General features: G+C 46.2%; 1 protein-coding gene across 1 annotated transcript in view; it reads right to left on the reverse strand.

Annotated features, from left to right (window-relative positions):
* svopl (SVOP-like) overlaps positions 1 to 25,774 on the reverse strand; it is a 122,548-nt gene that overhangs the window by 82,898 nt on the left and 13,876 nt on the right. The window contains exon 2 of the mRNA XM_078221212.1: positions 18,677 to 18,830. Coding sequence (XP_078077338.1) covers positions 18,677 to 18,746 — 70 coding nt within the window. The 5' untranslated portion in view covers positions 18,747 to 18,830. The remainder of the gene's footprint in view (positions 1 to 18,676; positions 18,831 to 25,774) is intronic.

The raw sequence follows: 25,774 nt of genomic DNA on the forward strand, positions 1-25,774 counted from the left end.
TTGAAAGGTGCTGCCTAAGGAGCCTTGGTAAGTTGCTGCAGTGCACCTTGCACATGGTTGCTACTCCATGTTGGTGGTGGAGGGAGTGAATCTTTGTTAATGCCAGGTCTAGTACCAAAAAGTATTTTTAATATACAGCACTGGCACGAACACTCCCTGCATTCTATGCAAAACTAAGGCTCCAAAGATGCGTAAAGTTGTACCAACAGCCAGAAGAAATAATCTAGCAACTAACTTTTAGCTCATGATTGATTTAAATGGCACTGGTGACCAGATCTGCGAGGTAGAGAGGATAATCACTGCAGTGTGGTATTCTGAAATGGCAGCATCAATGTTAAGTCAGTGATGCACACTGACTGACATTATAATTTATCTGATCTAAATGCTGCTAGCAGTCGCTAGTTGAGAACCCGTATAACTACGATACCAAAATGGTGTCCAGAGTAAATCCATCTGCGTGCATGTAGGATGTGATTTCCGAGATTGAGCAGGAGATTAATTCTCAAAGGAACTTCAGTGACTGCCCTTCAAAAGTACTTCATTGGCTGTCAGGCACGTTGGGGTATCCTGAGATGGTGAAAGGCACTATAGAAAGGCAATGCTTTATTTTTTTATAAAGTGCCAGAATCTTGAGGAACAACAAAGAAAAACTGGCATTTATATTCACTGCTAGACGATGAATCAAATAATCCTCACAGGCAGGTCAAACAGGACAAGTCAAGCACCTGGTCAATCAGAATGGAGGTCATTGTTGAAATGAACTCATCTGTGAAGGCCTGGGCTGAAGCCAGGGTGTAAGATAGCCCAGCGACAGCACGTCACTGACTCCACATCACAGCTTTCCTTCATTATGTTAACTGTGGGGGAGGTTTTTTGAACACAAGTGGCTCTGCTCCGAGGGAGATCAAAACTTCAGAAATAAAAAGGGTGGGAGAAAGGGGGAGGCAGTGGCGGTATTGTCACTGGGCTAGTGAGCCAGAGGCCCAGGGTAATGCTCCAGGTTCCCGGGTTCGAATCCCATCACAGCAGATGGCGAAATTAGAATTCAATAAAAATCTGGACTCAAAACTCTAATGATGACCATGAAGTGATTGTTGTAAAAGCCCATCTGATTGTACTGTAGGAAAGGAAATCTCTCGCCCCTACGCGGGATTCCAGATCCACAGCAATGTGGTAGACTCTTAAATACCATCAGGGGTGGACAATAAATGCTGGCCCAGCTGGCCAAAAAACAAACTTTAAAAATGACTAAGTCGGAAACACTGCCGGGGCGATTTTGAGCCCACGCCCTCTGTCTGCGGGAATGATGTTCCACGTTCAAAATCCGGTGAGTGCGATTCGTGCTGGGGAGTTTCCAAATTCCGACCTTACCAGCCCCCTTGTCGCTGGAACGGTCAGAAACAAGCCATGGGACTGCAGAAAGCTCATTTTAATACATTAGCGAGCACTCTCTCCAGGACTCCCACTCCTACCTCCCACCCCTACCCCCAACCCCGCATCAAATATTCAGTGGGCACCAGTGTGCCGTCATGCTGGCGCCATTTACAACAGTGAACCTGCCATGGGGGTCTCCCCAGAGTCGTGAAGGTAAGTATAGTCCCCAGGGGAGAGGAACATGACCAGGCAATGCCCCCTGACAGATTGGCACTGCCAGGTTGACACCACACCCATGCCAACCTGGTAGTGCCAAAGGGCAGGCCCCAGTGAGAGCCTCATGGGGTGGGAGGGGGGATTCATTCAGATGTGTTGGTGGCAGGGGACACCGGCAATAGCGTTGGGGATGGGCAATAATTGGGGAGAGATAGAGAAGTACCGACTTCAATCAGGCGTGGAGAGGGAAGGCTCCTGAGACCTCCAGGGTGGGCTGGAGGGGGTGCTTTACTCAGGATGAGCAGCAGGATTTTGCTGGCATGTTGAGGCTGTGAAACACACCCCCATGATTTTATTCAGCAGTGTCATAAGATCTGGAGAGCAAACCGACCTGTTTCTCTGCAGAGAAAGACACTGGCTTTCTTGCCGGGAACAACACACTGCCATTTTTTGGTAAGATTTCACCCTGATAGTTGGAATGAGAAATAATAGAGATGGGTAAGAAACATTAATGCACAGACAACCTTAACACTCCCTTTGTCCAGCAGCAGATTCTGAATGTTAATAGCGGTGAGGTAATTTAAATCCTCATGTCTTTTTCTAATGGTGGGCATAGTCTAAATGGATGATGCTTGAGGCCTGATTCCTGCTCCGGAAAAGCCACAGGAAAAACAAGGGTGGGATTTTGACACAGACTCTTCCTGCATGGGATCACCAGCAGGGATGCAAAATTCCAAGAAAACTGGAAATCATGAATCTCACCAGCGGCGTAATCAGTGCCACCCTGGCTGTGCCAAGCCAGCAGTGCCAATCTGTGTCAGGGGGCTGTGCTGGAGCCAGACCCTAGTGGAAGGTTCATTTATGTATGATGCGGGGAGGGGGAGTGGGGGGTGGGGGGGGGGAGGGGGTGGTTGAAACACGGGCGATGATTTTACTGGGGGCAGAGACCCTCAATACCTCCGTAGTGGTGAGGGGAGGAGTTTTCTGATTGGTGTGCCTTTTGATGGGACGTGCCAATAACTGTGGAGCCTGTTTCCAGCTCTGAGTGCCCGCCCCTCCAGAGTGACGGCTTAAACCATGCCCACTTATTGCTTTTTCTTTGAAGCAATTCAAAATTTGGAGAGAAAACTGCTCTGTGCAACTGTAGAACTACACGCCAGCTTTCTGACTCAGCCGGACACTTTGCCAAATCCTGCTGAGATCGCCCCCAAAATTAAAAAACAAATAGCGGAAAGTTAACAACTCTGCTCTCCCCCCCCCCCCCCCCCCCCCCCCCCAACATCTCCCACTGAGGGCGTCACGGCAACTCTGAAGCCTAGAAATGGGGTCTCCAGTGTGGAAATGTTTGGGAAGCACTCCACTGCCACCCTCCCTCCCTCCCCCAAACCCCACACACAATCTCATCACTGCTGGGGCAAATTCCTGGCACTTCCTCGCACCACACTACATCGGTTCAAGATCACCACCTTCAAAGGGGCAATTAGGGATGGGCATTAATTGTCAGCCTTACCAGCTGTGCCCACTGCCTGAGAATAGATCCTTTTTAAAAAAAGTTTCAGCAAAGCCAATCGAGTAGTAATGTGACAATTTTTGAGAGGGTGCAATGGAAAATCACAGGATTTAATATCACAATTAATGCTCTCTCATGGAGTCTGCACAATGTTTAGAGAACAAAACATACATTGTACACATCCTAGGCCACAGACAGATTACTAGAGTTATTAGGAAATCAGGTCACGTCAACCACAGAGACTGCCAGATCTGATTCCCCACCTCCTCTCAGCTTTCAATCTCGCAGGTGTTGGGAGAAAGGCTGTCCCACTCTGACAGGATAGAGGACAGGAACAAGCGAGAGGCCCCATTTGGGGAATATCTGCACAGCCAGTGTTTCAGGGAGCGGTGGAGAGCGAGCCCCAGGGTACAGGTAAAATGCCGAGCGGGCAACCGAGCAAAAATTGTATAACTACCTGAAAAAGAGTGGCCGCTTGCACTTAATTATTTCACAAACTTCCAAGCAAGCTCAGATGTGCTTCCTTCTGTGCCTTGTTTGTATGAATGGTGCTTTACTAATTATAAACTGATGAGTTCACAAGTGGCTCCCTGTAGAAAGCAAATTCCGACAAAAGCTAATTCTTTAACTAGTGTTGTTCAAGGAATCCATGATGGAGTTGGGGGAACCAGATCAATTAAATTTCAACGCTCATAATGTTTCTAAGCTTGAATTATGACTTTGTGCTTCTGTCAGGAAGATTCCAACAAAACCGTAACCTCACTCAGTTTCCAGAAGCACCTGTACTGCTTTCAAAACAAACAAGTGCAACGTCAGCAGCAGAATCTAACGCACTCTTGGGGGCTCCTGAAGCTCGGTGTGATGTGTGTTAACTTCTCCATGAAGTACAACCAGTTTACGTGCCTCCCTGCCTCTATATTCGGTGGTGTATGAGATACAGGTGATCAGATTTTCTGTTCTCCCCACTGCTGCCACCCAATCTCCCTCATAAACAAGCTTGTCGCCTACTCCCAGATTGACTCTCTGGGTTCCGACACAGCTCAATGCCAGCCTTGCCCTCAGCCTGGTTAATATACACTCAGAGACTTCAAATTCCTAAGACCAGTGCAGAACATGTGAACATATACTTGGCAATCGTGCTTTACCTTTACAGTTACCTCGAGTCTTACAATTGCTGAACTCCTGATATTGCTGCTTTGACATCTCCATCATATCCCCCCCAGTGCCAGGCAGAGTCAGCTGAGAGTGAGCACCCAAGTGAAATGCTGATTGGCTGTCTGCGGCAGCTCTACTCCTCACACAGTGTGACAGCCAAATAAAGGGGAAGTCCACCAGGAACGCCACTTTGCTTCACAGAAACCAGTGACAACTGCTCTGCTCAGCGAGCCGGCTGCTGTTCAAAACCTCAGACTTGTTGGACAATTGTACAGGCTGACAGTCCTGACCTCTGGGTCCCCTCAGCTACAGTCACATCCCCCTGTTCCTGAACATCTTCCACATCAGAAGACCCTATCCTACGGGGTGTGATGACCTCCGAGCATGAAGCATTCAGGTAATGCTCACACTCCCTGGTGTGACGCAGTGACCACACCTCAGCCTCCAGCTCAATGACTCTAAGCCGAAGCACCTAGCCAGAGCTCGGTAGATTATCGAGTGTGGGTGAGAGAGCGGATGGGGGTTACAATCAGATCATTTGTTACTTGGGAGGCTGAGTGGTTTACTCCTCCTGCTAATTGGTATGTTGATTTGTTCACAGGGGCCTGCCGACAGGTCTCCAGTCTGTGTGAACGTAACCCATTTTAGGTAAGATTAGTTCCAATTTAATTACAGAGAAGACAAAAGGCTCCAAACTTCAAATACAGAATGCTATAACATTCCCACCACTGATTGGAGTGCTCGACTGCAGAGTGAGCCATCAGAGGGTCGTAAATGGTGAATGTCAGGTAAGCTATTATGGGCGGAGGGCGCAGTTGATGTATTTTTCCACGTTGTGTGCGCGCTCTAAAGCTAGGGAGTGTGAATCTGTATAGAATTGAATGGAGCACAGTGTGTGTGTTTGGAGGTGATACAGTGTGAGTCAGAGAGTGGGCAGATTAATAGTGTACAATGTGTGTCTGAGCGTGGAGGGTTGTATGGGACACAGTGTATGCAGGAGGGTGGGGAGTTGAATGGGGTACAGTGTGAGTGTGAGGGTGGGAGTTGGATGGGGTACAGTGTCTCTGTGAGGGTGGGAGTTGGATGGGGTACAGTGTCTGTGTGAGGGTGGGAGTTGGATGGGGTACAGTGTCTGTGTGAGGGTGGGAGTTGGATGGGGTACAGTGTCTGTGTGAGGGTGGGAGTTGGATGGGGTACAGTGTGTGAGGGTGGGAGTTGGATGGGGTACAGTGTCTGTGTGAGGGTGGGAGTTGGATGGGGTACAGTGTCTGTGTGAGGGTGGGAGTTGGATGGGGTACAGTGTCTGTGTGAGGGTGGGAGTTGGATGGGGTACAGTGTGTGAGGGTGGGAGTTGGATGGGGTACAGTGTCTGTGTGAGGGTGGGAGTTGGATGGGGTACAGTGTCTGTGTGAGGGTGGGAGTTGGATGGGGTACAGTGTGCGTGTGAGGGTGGGAGTTGGATGGGGTACAGTGTCTGTGTGAGGGTGGGAGTTGGATGGGGTACAGTGTGTGCGTGAGGTTGGGGAATTGGATGGGGTACAGTGTCTGTGTGAGGGTGGGGAGTTGGATTTGGTACAGTGTGTGTGGGGGTGGGGAGTTGGATTTGGTACAGTGTGTGTGGGGGTGGGGAGTTGGATTTGGTACAGTGTGAGAGGGTGGGGAGCTGGATTGGGTACAGTGTGTCTGTGTGAGGGTGGGAGTTGGATGGGGTACAGTGTCTGTGTGAGGGTGGAAGTTGGATGGGGTACAGTGTCTGTGTGAGGGTGGGAGTTGGATGGGGTACAGTGTCTGTGTGAGGGTGGGAGTTGGATGGGGTACAGTGTGTGTGTGAGGTTGGGGAATTGGATGGGGTACTGTGTGTGTGAGGGTGGGGAGTTGGATTTGGTACAGTGTGTGTGGGGGTGGGGAGTTGGATTTGGTACAGTGTGAGAGGGTGGGGAGCTGGATTGGGTACAGTGTGTGTGTGTGAGGGTGGGGAGTTGGATGGGGACAATGTGTGTGAGGGTGGGGAGCTTTTTGGATACAGTTTGTGTTTGAGGGTATTTAGTTGTGTGGGGTACAGCGTGTGTAAGAGGGTGGGACACATGGTGTGTGGAGTTGGATTGTTAGTGCCTGTCTGCATCGTACATCCCATCCCTTCACTGGTATCAATGTTCCTGCCTCCCCCTTTTCATTACTGGCTTTTTACCCTCACTACCTATTAATCTGGGACACTTATCTCCCTCCAGCCCAGTTCAATCAAGCACACTCCTTCTGTTACTGCTCATTCCATAAGACCATAAGGCATAGGAGCAGAATTAGGTCATTCGGCCCATCGGGTCCACTCCGCCATTCAATCATGGCTGATATTTTTCTCATCCCCATTCTCCTGCCTTTTCCCCATAACCCCTGATCCCCTTATTAATCAAGAACCTATCTATCTCAGTTTTAAAGACACTCAATGACTTGGCCGCCACAGCCTTCTACGGCAAAGAGTTCCACAGATTCACCACTCTCTAGCTAAAGAAATTCCTCCTCATCTCTGTTTTAAAGGATCTTCACTTTAGCCTGAGGATGTGCCCTCTGGTTCTAGTTTTTCCTCCTAGTGGAAACATCCTCTCCATGTCCACTCTATCCAGGCCTCGCAGTTACCTGTAAGTTTCAATAAGATTCCCCTTCATCCTTCTAAACTCCAACAAGTACAGACCCAGAGACCTCAACCGTTCCTCATACAACAAGCTCTTCATTCCAGGGATCATTCTTGTAAACCTCCTCTGGACCCTTTCCAAGGCCAGCACATCCTTCCTTAGACACGGGGCCCAGACTGCTCACAATACACCGAATGAGCCCCTCATCCAGCCACTGAAGCTGATTCACAATGACTTGTCTGATTCCCATGAGTGGAGATGCCAGCGTTGGACTGGGGTAAACACAGTAAGAAGTTTCACAACACCAGGTAAAGTCCAACAGGTTTATTTGGTAGCACAAGCCACTAGCTTTCGGAGCGCTGCTCCTTCATCAGGTAAGTGGGAGCTCGGTTCACAAACAGGGCACATAAAGACATGAGTTTGTGAGACTTCTTACTGTCTGATTCCTGCCAGCTGAGAGTGCCACCTCCCTCCTTATCTTTCTCCCAGGTCAAGCTGATACTCTTTCACATTTCCCTATTCCTATAGGAATGGTTAGGCTTGATAATTTTAGCACAAGTTTGCTGTACAACAATACAATGATTTATTTAATTGTTCTCCCTGGTTGGACGTATCATTGACATAGATTTCAGAAGGTAACAGGTGTGGTCAATTTATGGAAACTATCAGCATGCACTGAATGGTGAAGAATTAAAACCAAGCTCAGCATTGACAAACTAGTGACTTATGTACTCTGATGTTTGTGGAATCTTGCATTTTGAGACTAACATATTTGTCTACCTCACTGCAGTGACTATTATTCAACTGTGAAGAAATTTGGGATGTCTTGAGGAATTGACTATTTAAATGAAGATTGGTCCCCTTTGAGCCACGCAAGGACCCACAGAACCCTTGACCAGTGGAAACCGATCTTCTTAGGTGGACAATCATACTCGTTAACAAGTCTTTGGCAATGATCCCCTTCGACAAATGAGCAATAATGGATTATCAAATGGGCTGCACTGGGGAAGAGGGGAAAATGCGGAATTAAATCGACTGGAAAAACTTAGGCACAGATTTTCATGGCGACTCCACACTTTAGCCAATATAACACCGGGAGCCCACACACAGAGTCCCGCACCCATTTCTGACACAATCCACTTTTGCTGGGGTTGCGGAGTTGCAGTGGGTGGGGGTGTTGTGATCCACATATTTGGGGAAACCCAAACACAGAAGGGTTATTTGAACTAAGTGCTGAGCTCAACAGACCCAATTATTTTTGGAGCAAGGTGGGTTTCTCAGTGTGCGACTTAAGATTTAGTAGAATAGGCGTGAATGTGCAATAAACATGGATAAATATGTGGACTGTTAAGTCCTTTAAATCCCCTGCTCCTTACACTTTTAAAACAGCATGCTGTGTCTCGGAGTTGAAAAGAAATGGTGCTTGTCATTTCCATAGCTGTTTGTTGACATAAGCCTGAAGTCTATCATTACAGCATTATTACTGTTTGATTGCTTCCACCATTGATCATTATCACAGGGGGTGGGGGGGAGAAAGAGGGTCTACAATTTCAGTTTGATTGATTGCTCCAAATGTTTGTTATGAGATTAGCTATCTCTGATATGAGGCTATGAATAGAAATGTTTGTTTTAATAAGGAATTGGGAACTTGAAGGGATTTAAATGTACTGAAAATTTTGCAAGCCCCCTTTTGACTGGGGATGCCCAGCGACCTCTGGACTACTCTCCACATCCTCGGTCTATCCCCCAAATCTCCGATCATCCCCCTCATGATCCTTCCGGTAGCTCCTTACCCTCCCTGCCCTTCCACATGCCTTGTTCTCCAATTCCTGTAACTCAGTGCCAGGCAGATCCCTGCAGTGCCTCTTCCGGCCACTGCAGCACTTCGCCTGGAGGGACTGGAGAGCAATCTGATTGGCTGGCAGCTCTCCAAGGTGGGACATTCTCCCATGAGGAGTGGAAGTTACGCCTGATGCTAATTAATGCTCTTTAGATCATAAAATGGCAGTGGAGCTGCTGGAGTTGGCGGGCGTGAAACTTGGCCCCCATCATCCCAAATATCAGGCCCGGTCAATTTGATTTCTGGTAGTGTCACCTGGACTTATCCAGGCATATTTTCTTTTTGGAAGCTCCTTGAACCAGATATTTAGAATAACTGTACATCAAATCGATTCACATTTCCCCTCTTTCATTGGGATCACTCAGGCCATGTGGTCCAACCGTGTTGCCTTTCCTAATGGATCACCCATTACAAAAATCACTTCCTTTATTTTACCTTGATGTTTGACCTTAACCAGATTGTCATGGAATTGATCAAATATCCTCTTCTTCAGCATCAAATGTTGGTGTGCAGACTCGGATCATATCATGATTGAATGGTTCTGGCTCTGATTGTAATGACAGTCATCCTGTCCAAAATAGTCCAGTGACTCAGCCCACATTTTGAATCTTCTTCCACTGGAGGATTCCTACACCTCGCTCATGCTTTTGACCTCCCTGAGTAAATGAGCGTGATGGCATCTGATGTAGAATTACCCGTGTCTTTCCAGCACATTCCGCTCAAACCAACAACTGTTCACACACCATTCTAAGTACAAGCACCCACTCTCCACAGTGAAGCTGCCCCCCCCCTGCCATTTCAATGCATTGTTCATTTTGAACCGCAGTAAATACGTGAGAGACGTGGACAAAGTGTAACTATTATGTTAACTCACTAGCAGAGATTGCCCAGAGGCGAGACTGAAAGTTGAGAACAGAGATTTTATGCGAGGTTGTGAAATATATTACAACACAGTGAGTGATTGAAGCAGAGGCCGTGTCATCAGTTAAGCTTGCTAACATTGGCCATTATGGGATTAGATCTACTGCTCATGTGGAGAATTAACACCAATTTGGACTGTTTAGGCCTAATGGCCTCCTGTCCTCTTCCATTTCTTTGTAATCTGATTTCTGTTTCTAATAGAACAATACCCAGGAATTTGTTGGAGGTTCTGATGTCAGGCAGAAATGCCTGGCACTGGCATGAACAGGCAGGCAGCGAGACACCACCCCCCTGAATTTTACCATCAGCAGCCAATGAAGGGGCTGCCAGTGAGGAAGCGAGCAGGTCCTAGTGCTAGCGGCCTACAAAGTGCTTGGATTTCTTTAATGCAGTTGCAAAGCATTCAGCCAGCCTTGAACCAAGGGGGGCAAGTATGTAGTGGCGGCGGATGGCTGAGAAGGCAGTATGGAGATAGCAGCAGAAAAAAGGGGTAGCCCCCATGTTTCAGCAACACCACTCTTGAAGCACTTTAGAAATCAGTCCACAAAAGGAAGCAGATCCCCTTTCTGGAAGAGGAGAGAAGACCAGGAAATGTCCCCAAGAAGACATGGCTGGAGGCGACAGACATCAAGAGTAACCGAGGTGTTGGTGCAGGCTTTAGGTTTATATAAGGAGCAGCTACGGTCTGGAAAGGTGAGTGGTATTAACAATTGGGCAACTAGAAGCCTAATATGAACCCTAAAGCCAGGTGGTAGACCCATGCATGGGGCAGCAAGGTTAATATTGAGGCGTCCAGGTTTTAAAAATTATTCCTTTCTCAGAGTTACAAAGTCAATGTGCAGAGTGGACAAAGCCAGCCCTTAATCCATCTCCTTGCTTGCTCCAAAAAACAATTCAGATTGAATCCAATTCATGATCCCCACAAGATTCAAGCTGACAAGAACAGGCATTACATCTGATCTCGGGCTTTATCCTACGCTTGACCTTAGCCAAAGGCATCTAGTTATAGTGCAGCCGGGACTCATGTTCAGGTGAATGCTGCACTGAGGTGGCTGAATGGCAGCCTCACCACCAGACTGAGCAGCACATCGGCACTAAGAGACTAGGACTGACATTGCCCATATTCATTGCAGGGAAAGCATTCTCAAAATGTTAGGGAATGTCAATGGTCCTGAGGTGGAGTTGAAGTTATCATCATGGTGACAGCAATGAAGGAGGCGGCCATGCAGACTGGATGGTTCATTGCTGGACAGTCTATCGCTGAGGGCAAATCAGGCAGAGGGGGTTTGGAGAGGGTGTAAAGATTTGGTAGCTATTTTCATACTGGCATGAGGCATCTGTGTGGGCCTTCACCACCAGTATAATCTCCCCTCAGGCACTTCCACAACTGAAGACACATCTCAACCACTGCAACAGCGACAGAGAGGCTGGTCCTGCTCTTAATGCTGAGGTACACAGATGTACATGGGGCTAAATATGCTGGGCCCTGGTATAGTTCAGGTTCCACACGGGTTCAGGGCCTGGCCATCTACTGTATCGAGGCAAGAATTCAGCCATCTACCCCCATAACAAGGCACACAGGGCATTGGAGTAACTGTAGAAGTTACTCCAAGCGAACACTTGGGTTCTTGGACTTGCACCGGTGGTGGTGGGAGTGAGGGAGCATTGGTGGGGCGGGGGAGGAGAGTCACTGAGCGACGACATGTTGTGGCATGCTACATAACTTATGTTATATTTCATGGAAGGAGCGATTATTGAACTGCAAACTGAAATGATTTGTACATTGATTTCAATACAGTACAACAGTTGACATGTTAAATACAATGTCTGGATGGTCTGCAGCAGTGAGGGTCTCGTGAGCGCCTGTTTCAATAATGACTCGATTGCTGTAAAAATCCATCTGGTTCTCTAATGGCCTTTAGAGAAGGAAATCTGCCATCTTTACCTGGTCTGGCCCACATGTGACTCCAGGTCCACAGCAATGTAGTTGACTATTGAAATACTCTGAGTGACCGAGCAAACTATTCATTCCAAGAGCAATTAGGAATGGACAATAAATGCTGGCCCAGCCAGTGATATCCCTTTAAAAAGAAAACTGCAGAGTTCAGAGCTAAGGACATGATGGTGAGCAAGTGTTGTGTCAGAGGAACAGGTGTTGGACCTGGTGGCAAAGTGGTTAGCATAGAACATAGAACACTGCTGCCTCACAGCACCACAGACCCGGATTTAATTCCAGCCTTGGGTGGCTGTGTGGAATTTGCACGTTCTCCCCGTGTCTGCATGGGTTTCCTCTGGGTGCTCCGGTTTCCTCCCACAGTTCAATAATGTAAAGTATATTTATTAGTCACAAGTAGGCTTACATTCACACTGCAATGACGTTACTGTGAAAGTCCCCATGTGCCACACTCCGGCGCCTGTTCGGGTACACAGAGGGAGAGTTTAGCATGGCCAATTCACCTAACCTGCACATTTTTGGACGTGGGAGGAAACCGGAGCACCCAGAGGAAACCCAAACAGAGACAGGGAGAACGCGCAAATTCCACACAGACAGTGACTCAAGTGGGGAATCAAACCCGGGTCCCTGGAGCTGTGAGGCAGCAGTGTTAACCACTGTGCCACCATGCCACCCAATGTGCAGGTTAGGCGGATTAGCCATTGTAAATGTGTGGGGTTACAGGGATAGGGCAAAGGGGAGGGCTTGGGTAAGATGCTCTTCTGAAGAGTTGGCGCCAGATGGCCTCATTCTGTTATATTTGCTTGATCCATGCTGTAATTTAACCATTGCGTGAGAAGGAGAGAGAGTGCAAGAGATGAGTGAATTCTATACCCTCCAGATACTTCTGCATCAGACAAACGGGTTATAACAAACCTCCTGAGGTTGTCTAAATTCAACATACAGACAGGGCGGCACGGTAGAGCAGTGGTTAGCACTGCTGCTTCACAGCTCCAGGGTCCCGGGTTCGATTCCCGGCTCGGGTCACTGTCTGTGTGGAGTTTGCACATTCTCCTCGTGTCTGCGTAGGTTTCCTCCGGGTGCTCCAGTTTCCTCCCACAGTCCAAAGATGTGCAGGTTAGGTTGATTGGCCAGGTTAAAAATTGCCCCTTAGAATCCTGAGATGCGTAGGTTAGAGGGATTAGCGGGTAAATATGTGGGGGTAGGACCTGGGTGGGATTGTGGTCGGTGCAGACTCAATCAGCCGAATGGCCTCCTTCTGCACTGTAGGGTTTCTATGATTTCTATGAGACAGGGAGCAGGAAACCAGCCAGAACAACTGCAAAAGCATCACGCAGCATTTACCACAAGATGGCATGATGCACAGTCCAGGGTGAACTATAGAAATATGAGCTTTATAAGCAGAGGCAGAGAATATTAAAAAGGAAGGAACAAAAAAACGAAGGCCAAGATTTTCCAGCCCCACTGGGCTAGATGCAGTGAGCCAACCAAAGGTCCACTGACTTCTGTGGGATCAGACGATCCCTCGGGTGGGTTGGGCTGGAAAATCCCACCCCCGTGCTGGAGAAACCTGGCAGGTCTGGCAGCATCTGTGGAGCGAGAAGCAGATTTAGCCTCAAGTCCGACGTGATTCTTGTTCGAAACTAAAGAGGGGGTTTATGCTGTTGAGAAAGGGGGAAGAGTCAGGTGGAACAAAAGGGAAGGTAAAGGGTAGGTTAAAGAGCAGAGTTGATTAAATACCAAAGATGTCATGGAACAAGAGGCAAAGAGAGTGGTAAGGTTTATAATAAAGGAAGAATATTTTGGCCTAGAGTAGATGCTAATAGCATAGTAAAGGTCGGTCAGCTAGGTTTGAAAGCAAAAACAAGATACAGACTGTCACCTGGCAAAAAAAGACCGTTTCTCTTGATAGATGCTACCAGTACATGCTGAGTTTTTCCAGCACTTACTGTTTGTATACGAGACCTCCCAATATCTTGCTTTTATAAAAGGATGTTATTCGAAATGTTTATAAATCATTAGTTAGGCCTTAGCTGACGTGATCTGGATACCCAACTTCTGGAATGAAATCAAGGCCTAGGAAAGGCTGCTAAAAAGAGATTTATGAAAATATACCAGAGTTCAGAGGCTTCAGCTGCTTGGAAAGACTGAAGAAGCTGGGATTGTTCTCCTTAGAGCAGAGAAGTTTCAGAGGAGATTCAATAGAGGTGTTCAAAGCTACAAGGGTAAATAAAGGGAAAACTGTTGCTACTGATAGGAGGACTGATAACCAGAGGACACAGATTTAAAGTGGGCCTTGGGGGCGTCGGTGCAGACTCGATGGGCTGAATGGCCTCCTTCTGTAGTGTAGTGATTCTACAGTTAGCAAGAGAAACTGAGTTTTTTTTAATTTTACACAGCGAGACTGATCTGGAATGCCTGAGGGTGGTGGTAGAAGATCCTGTCATAATTTTCAAATGGGAATTTGGTAAAAAACTTCAAAATGAAACATTTTTAGGACTATCAGAATTGGGACTAATTAGATTGCTCTTTCAATCAGCTAGTACAGGGACAATGGGCCAAATGGCCTCTTTCTGTACAGTACTGTATCATTTTATGATTTTATAATCAGGTCTAATTATGCAAATAGTCAATAAAACTGGACTGGGCTATTAGAAGGTCAAAGACAATTATATAACAATCATCTCTCCTCTGTTGCATCCCATTTTGTTCTGTTTTAATCTTCATTCAGAAAGTTGACCAGATTCCTACATTACATGGAATTGTATGGGAATCACATCATAGACATAGGCCATACAACCAGTCTGTGCTGATGTTTATCTCCTGTGCAGTAATCCAAATCCCATATTCCCATCCTGTTACCGTGTTACATTATCTGCTTTCCTTCAATTGCTTACTGAACCTTTTCTTAAATGTTGACATGCTCTCTGCTTCAGTCGCTAGTTCTGCTATTGTATTCCACAACATCATCACCTTCTGCGTAAAAATCGTTCTCCTGCTCCCTGTCCCAAACCGCCTCTATTTAATCTTTTATCTGTACTGTGGAGTTACTGTAAAGTGCTATCACAGGGTACTTATAGAGGTTGTCAATATAGCTATGGACACACTGGAAAGAATGAGCTGCTTGAAGAATGTGATCACTTGGGAAAGTCTCTGGGTTCGGCTGGGTTCTGACCTTGCATAATCTTGCTGGGTTGAGTCAATGACCTTTGTGGAATGGGCGTTGTTACCTGTGATGCCACCCTGACTGTTCTTGAGGACAGCCTCAGAGTGGATGGGATTGTCTGGGTCTGCCAAGAAAGAGCAGTGGATCGTCCAAAATCCTAGAAGATGCAGGCAACGTCTGCGCCAACTTTGACCTGGTGGGTAGCACTCGTATCTTCTGAACCAATGATTGGGACCATATCATCCACCCAACCACGGAGAGTGTTGGTCCACAGGAATTACCAGAGTTCAAAGCCCACTTACCTGGAAAATGTTGTTCAAACCTCCACTGGCTGGAGCTGCTTGGAGCCTGCAGTGAAAGAGCCCCGCAGGGCCCGGCACGGTGTAACTCCAGTGAATTGAGGGAGGCCAGGCCCCTTTTTTACTGTACTGGCTGCCAGGATGCAGGTAGGTTCAAAGGGCCCAATAAAACTGACAGGCCAGGGAGAAGGTAAGCGGATGGGATTTGGCTGGTGGGGAAGGATGTGTCAGGTCAGGGGGGTGCTCAGGTTGGATCTTTGGGGGTCAGGGTATCGGGTCAGTTGGGACATTGGAGATCAGACATTGGGGTGAGAGGGATAGGATGGATGTCAGAAGGCTCAGGTCAAGTGTGTCAGGTATTGTGATGGATCAGGGGATGGGACTTAGAGACGGGCCTGTGGGTTGTGGGGAGGAGAGCTGGGGAGTCCAATGAGGCTGGGGATTGAGGTGATTAGTCACAGGGGTGGGGTGTTCAGGAGTGAGGGGGTTGTCCTATGCGGGGCTCAGTCTGGATGTTTAAAATAGTTACACTGAAGTTAGAAGTGCTTCTTTTCCCTTTCGGTGTAATTATTAGCGTAAAATTAGCAGAACCATCTGAAGTTAGTGATTTAAATCACTTTGTCAGATGGTTCCCAGCTCAGTGCAATTGTCCAGGGGAAGTTACACTTCTGGACAAATGTCAGGTGAACCCTTACCTGGGAACTTGGCAGAGGGATTCCCCACCGCATCAATGGGGTCCAAATCCAATGCTTGGGAGCTCGGATGTTACAGGCCCTGAATTCAAGTCCCACTCCAGAACTTGAACACAAAGTCCAGGCTGACATTCCAGTGCTGTACTAAGGGAGTGCTGCACTGTTGGAGAAGTCGCCTTCTAAATGAGACATTAAACCGAGGCCCTATCTGAGGTGGGTGTAGGAGGGGTAAAGGTTAAAGGGCACAATTCCAAAGAAGGGCAGGGAAGTTCTCCTGATGCTTGGCTGCCATTTATCCTCCAACTAACACCTGTAATTCTGGTCTGGTCATTGATCTCATTGCTGTTTGTGGAGTTTGCTTCAAGACAAATTGGTTGCTGTGTTCTGTATATTCCAACAATAAGATAGCAAGATGGGCTTGTTGAGACATTAGCTCCAACCTTGCAGCCTCCCATTCCCCCATCCCACCCCTGCACTTCAAAAACAGGTGCAAAAGTGTTCTAAGACACCTCAAAGAAAGGAGTCAGCTGTGCCTCAAAGACTCTGGGTTCCAGACACACTCAAGGGCTTGAGCACAAAGGCTGGCAGTAATGAGGGAGTGTCGCACTGTCAGACATGCCATTGTTTGGCTGAGATGTTAAACCGAGGTCCCATCTGCCTGCATGGGTGAATGTAAATGATCTAATGACATTATTATAAAAATCTGGAATTAAGAATCTACTGATGACCATGAAACCATCGTTGATCATCAGAAAAACTCATCTGGTTCACTAATGTCCTTAAAGGAAGGAAATTTGCTGCCCTTACCTGGTCTGGCCTACATGTGACTCCAGAGCCACAGCATGGTTGACTCTCAACTCCAAGGTCAACTCGGGATGGGCAATGAATGCTGGCCAGCTAGCAATGCCCATGTCCCATGAATGAGTAAAAAAAGATTCAAAGAGGAGCGTGGGACGTATCCCTGATGTCCTGGTTAATATTTATTCCAAAGTCTGCTAATTATTGCTGGTTGTGGGAGCTTGCTGTGCACAAATGTGGCTGCTGCATTTCCTCCATTTCAATGGTGACTACATTTCACGAAGTACTTCATTGGCTGTAAAGCACTTTGAGGTGTGCGGTGGGTGTGAAGGGTGCTGTATAAATAAAAGCCTCTCTTGAAGTTAATGCAAGATTTTGCATTACATACTGCAACCAACATGTCATATTAAGGGTTTCCAAAAGTAACATAGCAATTGGGAATACAACATGTTCACAGAAGTCTTTCACCAGATGCCTACAATGTAATATTTGTGCCAAAGTGCACCAATGTCAATAAATTCACAAATCAGCTGTGACACACACTACTTAAATACTTAAATAAATGCAAATTATTGCAGATTCTGAGACAGAAACAGAAAATGCTGGAAAATCTCAGCGGGTCTGACATCATCTGCCAGAGCCAATGTTTCAAGTCGAGTGGCAAAGGATCATCCAGACTCAAAACGTTGGCTCTGTCCTTTCTCCACAGATGCTTTCAGACCTGCTGAGATTTTTCAGCATTTTTGGATTTTGTGGTGTTTCAATACTTTCCACTCAAGGCTTACACAAGAAGAACATTCTCAAGAACATAAAAACAGCAGCAGGTAGCCTATCAAGCCAGCTCCACCACTCAATATGAACATAGCTAATCTTCATCAACTTCATTTACCCGCCTGCTCCCCATATCCCTAAATTCCCCAAGAATCCAAAGATCTGTCTATTCCAGCCTTAAATATATTCAACAATGGAGTAGTCACAACCCTCTGAGGTAAATAATTTTGAAGATTCACAACCTTTTTGAGTGAAGATATTTCTTCTCATCTCAGTCCAAAATGATCGACCCCTCATCCTGAGACTGTGCCCTTTTGTTTTAGATTCCCCGACCAAGGGGAATACACTTCATGGTATCAAAACCTTTCCAAATTTTGTACGTCAAATGATCTCCTCTCTTATTCTTCTAAATTCCAGAGAATAAAGGCTCAATTTACTCAGCCTCATCATCAGACAACCCTCTCATCACAGGAACATTTTTAACGATCCTTCACTGTACCAGCTGCAATGCAAGTATATCCTTCCTTAAATAAGAACGAAACTGCACACATCATTCCAGATGTGACCTCACCAATGCCCTGTGCAATTGTAGCAAGACTTCTTGATTCTTCTACTCTAATCTTCTTGTAACAAAGGCCAACATGCCATTTGCCATCCCAATTGCTTGCTGTACCTGCACCCCTGTTTGCGTACACCTAGATTCATAGAATCCCTCCAGTGCAGAAGGAGGCAGCAGTGCTAACCACTGTGCCACCATGTCACCCTCTTACATCAACATTTGCAAGTTTCACACCTTTTAAAAAATATTCCGCTCTTCCATTCAAAGTGAAAAACACCTCCCCACACCATACTCCATCCTACTTCTTCAGTTGCTTGGATGAGGTACCAAAGGACAAACCAGCACAAGCTATAGAAAGATAGAAAGAGAGAGACAGTGCAGTAAAGGGCTGGAGGTTTAGAGGCGATGTGAGGAAAAGCTTTATCACCCAAAGGGTGGTGAGAGTCTGGAACTCATTGCCTGAAAGGGTAGTGGAGGCAGAGACTCTCATAACATTTAAGGCGAATTTAGATGCGCACTTGCGATGGCAAGGCATTCAAGGCTATGGGCCAAGTGCTGGAAAATGGGATTAAAATAGTTGGGTGATTTTTCTTTGACCAGGCACAGATGCGATGAGCTGATGGCTCTTTTTCTGTGCTATAGATCTCTATGACTATAAAGTAAGAGAGGAAAGCAAGAATAGACCTGTGCTGGGTTTGCCAAGTGTGGTGTGGGGCTAGGCCAAGTTTCCAATGGTTCTCAACACTATGGAACTGTTCTCCCATTGAAAGAATTCCTGTCTGTTGTATCCATACCTTTTGGAAGTGAGATAGTGCAGCATTCCTTCATGTGAATGTACTGGACTGTTGGTTTCCTGGATGCCATTTTGCTTCTGAGGAACTGAATCACAGGTTTTGTTCAAACGGTAATGAACACTCAGCAGTTCAATATTCCCAGTAAAAGGAAAACCTGAAAGGGAAAGCAAAGTAAGAGGTTGGGCATACACAACAAGTAAAGTTTCACCATTTTTTATTCTTGAGCTTTTTGCAAACATCTCAATTGCAGTTTTTGTCTGCCCGCATGTATTTCATTGGTCATTGGGTTGATTTGAGAGACAAAGCCTCACATGGGGAGCATGAACATTGGAGTGCACGAGGCACATAGATGTCATGTTCACAAAATTCCACTCATTGTCTCAGTGAGGGATGTGATATGGTTGATGGAAGGATGTGTCAATGATTAAGTGTGGCAAAACGGAGGGGAATGATTATTTGATGTAACTAATTATTCAAAAGCTGCTCTTTGTGACTAGATTTGGATGAAAAGGTTTTCAACAAGCTGTCAGATGAATTGAAATAATGCGTCACTGTTGATTCGATAGAAGATGATTGCAGTCTAGACATTCCAGAACTTCAACACGATGTGACTCTAACAGGTATGCCACCGCATAAAGTTATGCCAAGATTTTCCAGTTCCACCCGTGGCAGGAATTGTGGTGGGTGGATCTATAAAAGCAGTGACCAGATCCCCAGCGCTGAGTCCGTCCCTGTGGCTCAGAAGGGAAAGGGGGAGAGCGGTAGAGCTATAGTTATTGGGGACTCATTTGTTAGAGGGATAGATAGGAGGTTCTGTGGCAACAAGAGAGACTCACGGATGGTATGTTGCCTCCCGGATGCCAGGGTCCGTGACATCTCCGACTGTGTCTTCAGGATTCTAAAGGGGGAGGCGGAACAGTCACAAGTCGTGGTGCACGTCGGCACCAAAGACATGGGTAAGAGAGGGGACGGGGATTTAAAACAGGAATTCAGGGAGCTAGGGTGGAAGCTGAGAGCCAGGACAAAACAGGTTGTCATCTCTGGTATGTTGCCGGTGCCACGGGATAGCGAGTTGAGGAACAGAGAGAGAGTGCAGTTAAACACATGGATGCAGGGATGGTGTAGGAGGGAGGGTTTCAGCTATGTGGATAATTGGAACACTTTCTGGGGAAGGTGGGACCTGTACCAACAGGACGGGGTGCACCTGAACTAGAGGGGCACCAATATCCTGGGAGAGAAATTTGCTACAGCTCTTCGGGGGGGTTTAAACTAATTTGTCAGGGGGATGGGAAAAGGAGTTGTAGTCCGGAGGTCAGTGAGTGTAGTGAGGTACTGGGAAGGATATCATGGTCAAAGGTGGGTACCAGCAGACAAGAAGGTGGGTTGAACTGTGTCTACTTCAATGCAAGGAGCATCCGAAATAAGGTAGGTGAACTTGGGGCGTGGATTGGCACTTGGGACTACGATGTTGTGGCCATTACGGAGACATGGGTAGAACAAGGACAGGAATGGTTGTTGGACGTACCGGGGTATAGATGTTTCAGTAAGTGTAGGGTAGCTGGTAAAAGAGGTGGAGGAGTGGCACTGTTAATCAAGGAGAGTGTAACGGCTGCAGAAACGCATTTCAAAGGGGATCTGCCTGCAGAGGTAATATGGGCTGAGGTTAGGAATAGGAAAGGAGCAGTCACGTTGTTAGGAGTTTACTATAGGCCCCCAAATAGTAATAGAGATGTGGAGCAAGAAATTGCTAAGCAGATTATGGATAGGTGTGGGGGTCACAGGGTAGTTGTCATGGGGGACTTTAACTTTCCAAATATTGATTGGAGCCTTTATAGGTCCAATAGTTCGGATGGGGCAGTTTTTGTGCAGTGTGTGCAGGAGGGGTTCCTGACACAATATGTGGATAAGCCGACAAGAGGTGGGGCCACATTGGATTTGGTAATGGGAAATGAAGCAGGCCAAGTGTTGGATTTGGTTGTGGGAGAGCACTTTGGAGATAGTGACCACAATTCGGTGTCTTTTGTTATTGCAATGGAGAGGGAGAGGGCCATGCGGCAGGGCATAGTTTACAATTGGGGGAGAGGTAATTATGATGTAATCAGGCGGGAATTAGGAAGCATAGGATGGGAACAAAAATTGTCAGGGAAAGGCACTAATGAAAAGTGGAACTTTTTCAAGGAACAAATACTGCGTGTCCTTGATAGGTATGTCCCTGCTAGGCAGAGAGGAAATGGCCGAGTGAGGGAACCATGGTTCACAAAAGAGGTGGAATGTCTTGTCAAGAGGAAGAAGGAAGCATATGTAAGGTTGAGAAAACAAGGTTCAGTTGGCTTGATGGAGGGTTACAAGTTAGCAAGAAATGAGCTGAAAAAGGGGCTTAGGAGAGCTAGGAGGGGGCATGAGAAGTCCTTGGCGGGTCAGATCAAGGAAAACCCCAAGGCTTATGTGAGGAATAAAAGAATGACCAGGGTGAGGTTGGGGCCGGTCAAGGACGGCAGTGGGAATTTGTGCATGGAGTCAGAAGAGATAGGCAAGGTGATGAATGAATACTTTTCTTCGGTGTTCACCAAGGAGAGGGGCCATGTTTTTGAGGAAGAGAGGGTGTCACAGGCTGATAGGCTGGAGGAAGTAGATGTTCGGAGGGAAGATGTACTAGCAATTTTGAATAAACTGAAAGTTGATAAGTCCCCTGGGCCTGATGAAATATATCCTAGGAGTCTTTGGGAGGCAAGGGATGAGACAGCAGAGCCTTTGGCATTGATCTTTGCGTCCTCACTGTCCACGGGGGTGGTGCCAGAGGACTGGAGAGTGGCGAATGTGGTTCCTCTGTTTAAGAAAGGGAATAGAAATGACCCTGGTAATTATAGGCCGGTTAGTCTTACTTCGGTGGTCGGTAAGTTGATGGAAAAGGTCCTCAGGGATAGGATTTACGACCATTTAGAAAGATGCAGCTTAATCCGGGATAGTCAGCACGGATTTGTGAAGGGCAAGTCTTGCCTCACAAATTTGATAGAATTTTTTGAGGAGGTAACTAAGTATGTAGATGAAGGTAGTGCAGTTGATGTCATATACATGGATTTTAGTAAGGCATTTGATAAAGTCCCCCATGGTCGGCTTATGAAGAAAGTAAGGATGTGTGGGATAGAGGGAAGTTTGGCCGATTGGATAGGTAACTGGCTATCTAACAGAAGACAGAGGGTGGTGGTGGATGGAAAATTTTCGGACTGGAAACCGGTTACCAGCGGAGTGCCACAGGGATCAGTGCTTGGTCCTCTGCTATTTGTGATTTTTATAAATGACTTGGAGGAGGGGGCTGAACGGTGGATCAGTAAGTTTGCTGATGACACCAAGATTGGTGGAGTAGTGGATGAGGTGGAGGGCTGTTGTAGGCTGCAAAGAGATATAGATAGGATGCAGAGCTGGGCTGAAAAATGGCAAATGGAGTTTAACCCTGACAAATGCGAGGTGATTCATTTTGGTAGGACAAATTTAAATGTGGATTACAGGGTCAAAGTTAGGGTTCTGAAGAATGTGGAGGAACAGAGAGATCTTGGGGTTCATATCCATAGATCTCTGAAGGTTGCCACTCAAGTGGATAGAGCTGTGAAGAAGGCCTATAGTGTGTTGGCGTTCATTAACAGGGGATTTGAGTTTAAGAGCCGTGGGGTTTTGCTGCAACTGTACAGAACCTTGGTGAGACCACATTTGGAATATTGTGTGCAGTGCTGGTCACCTCACTATAAGAAGGATGTGGAGACACTGGAAAGAGTGCAAAGGAGATTTACCAGGATGCTGCCTGGTTTGGAGGGTAGGTCTTATGAGGAAAGGTTGAGGGAACTTGGGCTTTTCTCTTTGGAGCGGAGGAGGTTGAGAGGAGACTTGATAGAGGTTTATAAGATGATGAGGGGGATAGATAGAGTGAACGTTCAAAGACTATTTCCTCGGGTGAATGGAGTGGTAACTAGGGGGCATAACTATAGGGTTCATGGTGGGAGATATAGGAAGGATGTCCGAGGTAGGTTTTTTACTCGGAGAGAATGGACTGCCTGCAGTGATAGTGGAGTCAGAAACTTTAGGAACATTTAAGAAGCTATTGGATAGGCACATGGAGTACTTCGGGATGATAGGGAGGAAATAGCTTGATCTGGGTTTCAGACAAAGCTCGGCACAACAACGTGGGCCGAAGGGCCTGTTCTGTGCTGTACTGTTCTATGTTCTATGTTCTACAGCGGGCAATTTGTGCACAGCAAAATCCCACAAAATCCAGTGTCCTGCTGAGGGCCAGATCATTTGTTTTAATCAGTTTGATTGGCAGGTGTTGGCCAGGAAACTGGAGTGAACCTTAGTCTAAATAGGACATATTTTAAATGTTACAGTAATCGTCAATTTTCTATAGAAACAAATTAACTACAGACTGTGTAACATACTCTAAACAAACTGCATGGTCCTCCTTAAGTGTTTCTATAGCAACATAATGTTAGTAGCTATAACCACAACAAGCAGTGGCATTCTTATGGACTCACCTGAAGAAGGGGCTTAGAGCTCCGAAAGCTTGTGTGGCTTTTGCTACCAAATAAACCTGTTGGACTTTAACCTGGTGTTGTTAAACTTCTTACTGTGTTTACCCCAGTCCAACGCCGGCATCTCCACATCATTCTTATGGGGCCAGGGAGGAGATGCATTTCCATCTCTTGCATACTCTATCTTTCAGATTTCCCCCATCAACCTGAAAACTATTGACCTCTGATTACTTTTAAACAATTCCTTGTAGTAAATAACTTAGTTATTGCAACACTCTTGAGGAAGTAAAAGATTTACTATCTTAAGAACAGAAACTGCAGGGAGGAACTGATTAATCGTACTTGTAGAACACCTTGCATAGCTATTGGCTTCCTTCCCTTTAACCCCACAGTGACCGTGAAATGCTGACTGAAAATGCAAAGCCACTTGCAATCGATTTGAGGTTTTACGAGGCATTCTGCATTAAGTGGAACTTTTTTGAACTTCATTTTTTGGGTTTAGCGAGACAGGTAATTATTCCTCATCTCTCATTGCCCTCAAAAAGCCTTCTTGACTGGAAAAGAAAGACTTGCCTTTTTATCATGCATTATAAGCACACAGGTGCAGCAGACAATAAAGCAGGCAAATGGTATGTTGGCCTTCATAGCGAGAGGATTTGAGTTTAGGGATGGGGATGTTCTGCTGCAATTGTATAGGGCATTGGTGAGGCCACACCTGGAGTATTGTGCGCAGTTTTAGTATCCTTATCTGAGGAAGGATGTCCTTGCTATAGGGGGAGTACAAAAAAGTTTACCAGGCTGACTCCTGGGATGGTAGGTCTGTCATATGAGGAGAGACTAAATTGGTTAGGATTATATTCACTGGAGTTTAGAAGAGTGAGGGGGGATCTCATAGAAACTTATAAAATTAGACAGGATAGATTCAGAAAGAATGTTCCCAATGGTGGGGGAGTCCAGAATTAGGGGTCATAGTTTGAGGATAAGGGGTAAACCTTTTGGGACTGAGGTGAGGGAAAATTTCTTCACCCAGAGAGTGGTGAGTGTATGGAATTCACTACCACTGAAAGTAGTTCAAATCAAAACTTTGTCTGATTTCAAGAAGAAATTAGATATAGCTCTTGGGGTGAAAGGGATCAAGGGATATGGGGGGTGGGGGGAGGGGTGATGGAGGGAGGATCAGGATATTGAATTTGATGATCAGCCATGATCATAATGAATGGTGGAGCAGGCTCGAAGGATTGAATGGCCTACTCCTGCTTCTGGTTTTCATGTTTCTTTTCATGGCCACTAAACATTTCAAAGTGATTAAGTCTGATTATGCAGACTGCTGTGACCTGGCTGATCTTTTTGAATTTTGTTGGTGTTGATGTACCTATTTAGTGCAGCTGTAAATCCAGAGAGATCAGAATTTTTGGCACATTTTCATCCTTTCAAACCTTGTTCACAGTTTTAAAGTTGGGATCACCAACAATGCTGATATGTATTGCCCATTCCTTCTTGCCCCAACTGAGTAACCTACTTCACAGATCAGTTAAGGCTCAACCACATTGGTGTGTGACTAGAGTCCTATACAGATCAAACCAGGGAAATTGAAAAGGTTTATTTGCCTCAAGGACATCGTGAACCAGCTGGGTTCTTACAACAACCAAACAGCTTTGTGGTCACATTCACTGAGATGAACTTTTTACTTCCAGATTTTCAAAACTGAATTCAAACTCTCAAAGCGGGAGCTTAATTCAGAGTTAATAATTTAACCACTATACCAACATGCCCGTACCCAGTGAAGATGACAATAGGGTGAGCAATGGTAATGGCAAAATCAATTGTTAACCTTATCCGTTTGACTCTCCTTGAGCGACTGAAGAAGTTCATGTAGCAGCTCCCTCTTGCTCCGCACTGCTCTCCTCTATTGAAAGTCCAGGCCTCAGGCTTTGACCTTCAGTGTAAGACTGATTCCAAAGCTCTAGAAGCTTCTCTGTCATGTTCACGTCCTTGGTTTCTTCTGCTGTTGTAAAATTGCTGACCTTCTCTTTCCACTCACAAGCTCCCTCTTGGCAACAGAAATCCCACTCGTAGTCTCCTCTGTGCAAACAATGAAACGCTGACGCAGGGAAGCAAGTTATGGGCACAGCAGCAAACTGGAAATAATTACGCACCTCTTGAGATAGGTAAACATCTCAAGGTGCTTCTCAGGAGCATCAAATATCATCTGGCAACTGGATGTTCTGTCCAAAATGGGAAAATTTCAGGCTTGGTCCCCGTTTCCCAAATCAGCCTTTGACAGGAGAATAGAGACATAATCCATAATTAAACATGGGAGTGTCTTTGGCCATTTTAGTACATTTAAAGACACTGATGTATGTTGTCATTGTTCTCATGTAATACACAAAAGTATGTTTGATGCCACTGTTTCAAACCCATAATATAAAATTCTTCAGATGACCCATTCACAAAGGGGAGCCCCTTCTCTAAAACTGGGGGATTTGAACAGGCCATTTAGGACTGAGATTAGGAATGTCATCACAATGGATCATAGCCTCGAATTACTTACAGACATATTGAACTTTTAAGTACGACA

Source organism: Mustelus asterias, chromosome 9, assembly GCF_964213995.1.
Source record: "Mustelus asterias chromosome 9, sMusAst1.hap1.1, whole genome shotgun sequence".
NCBI lineage: Eukaryota > Metazoa > Chordata > Chondrichthyes > Carcharhiniformes > Triakidae > Mustelus > Mustelus asterias.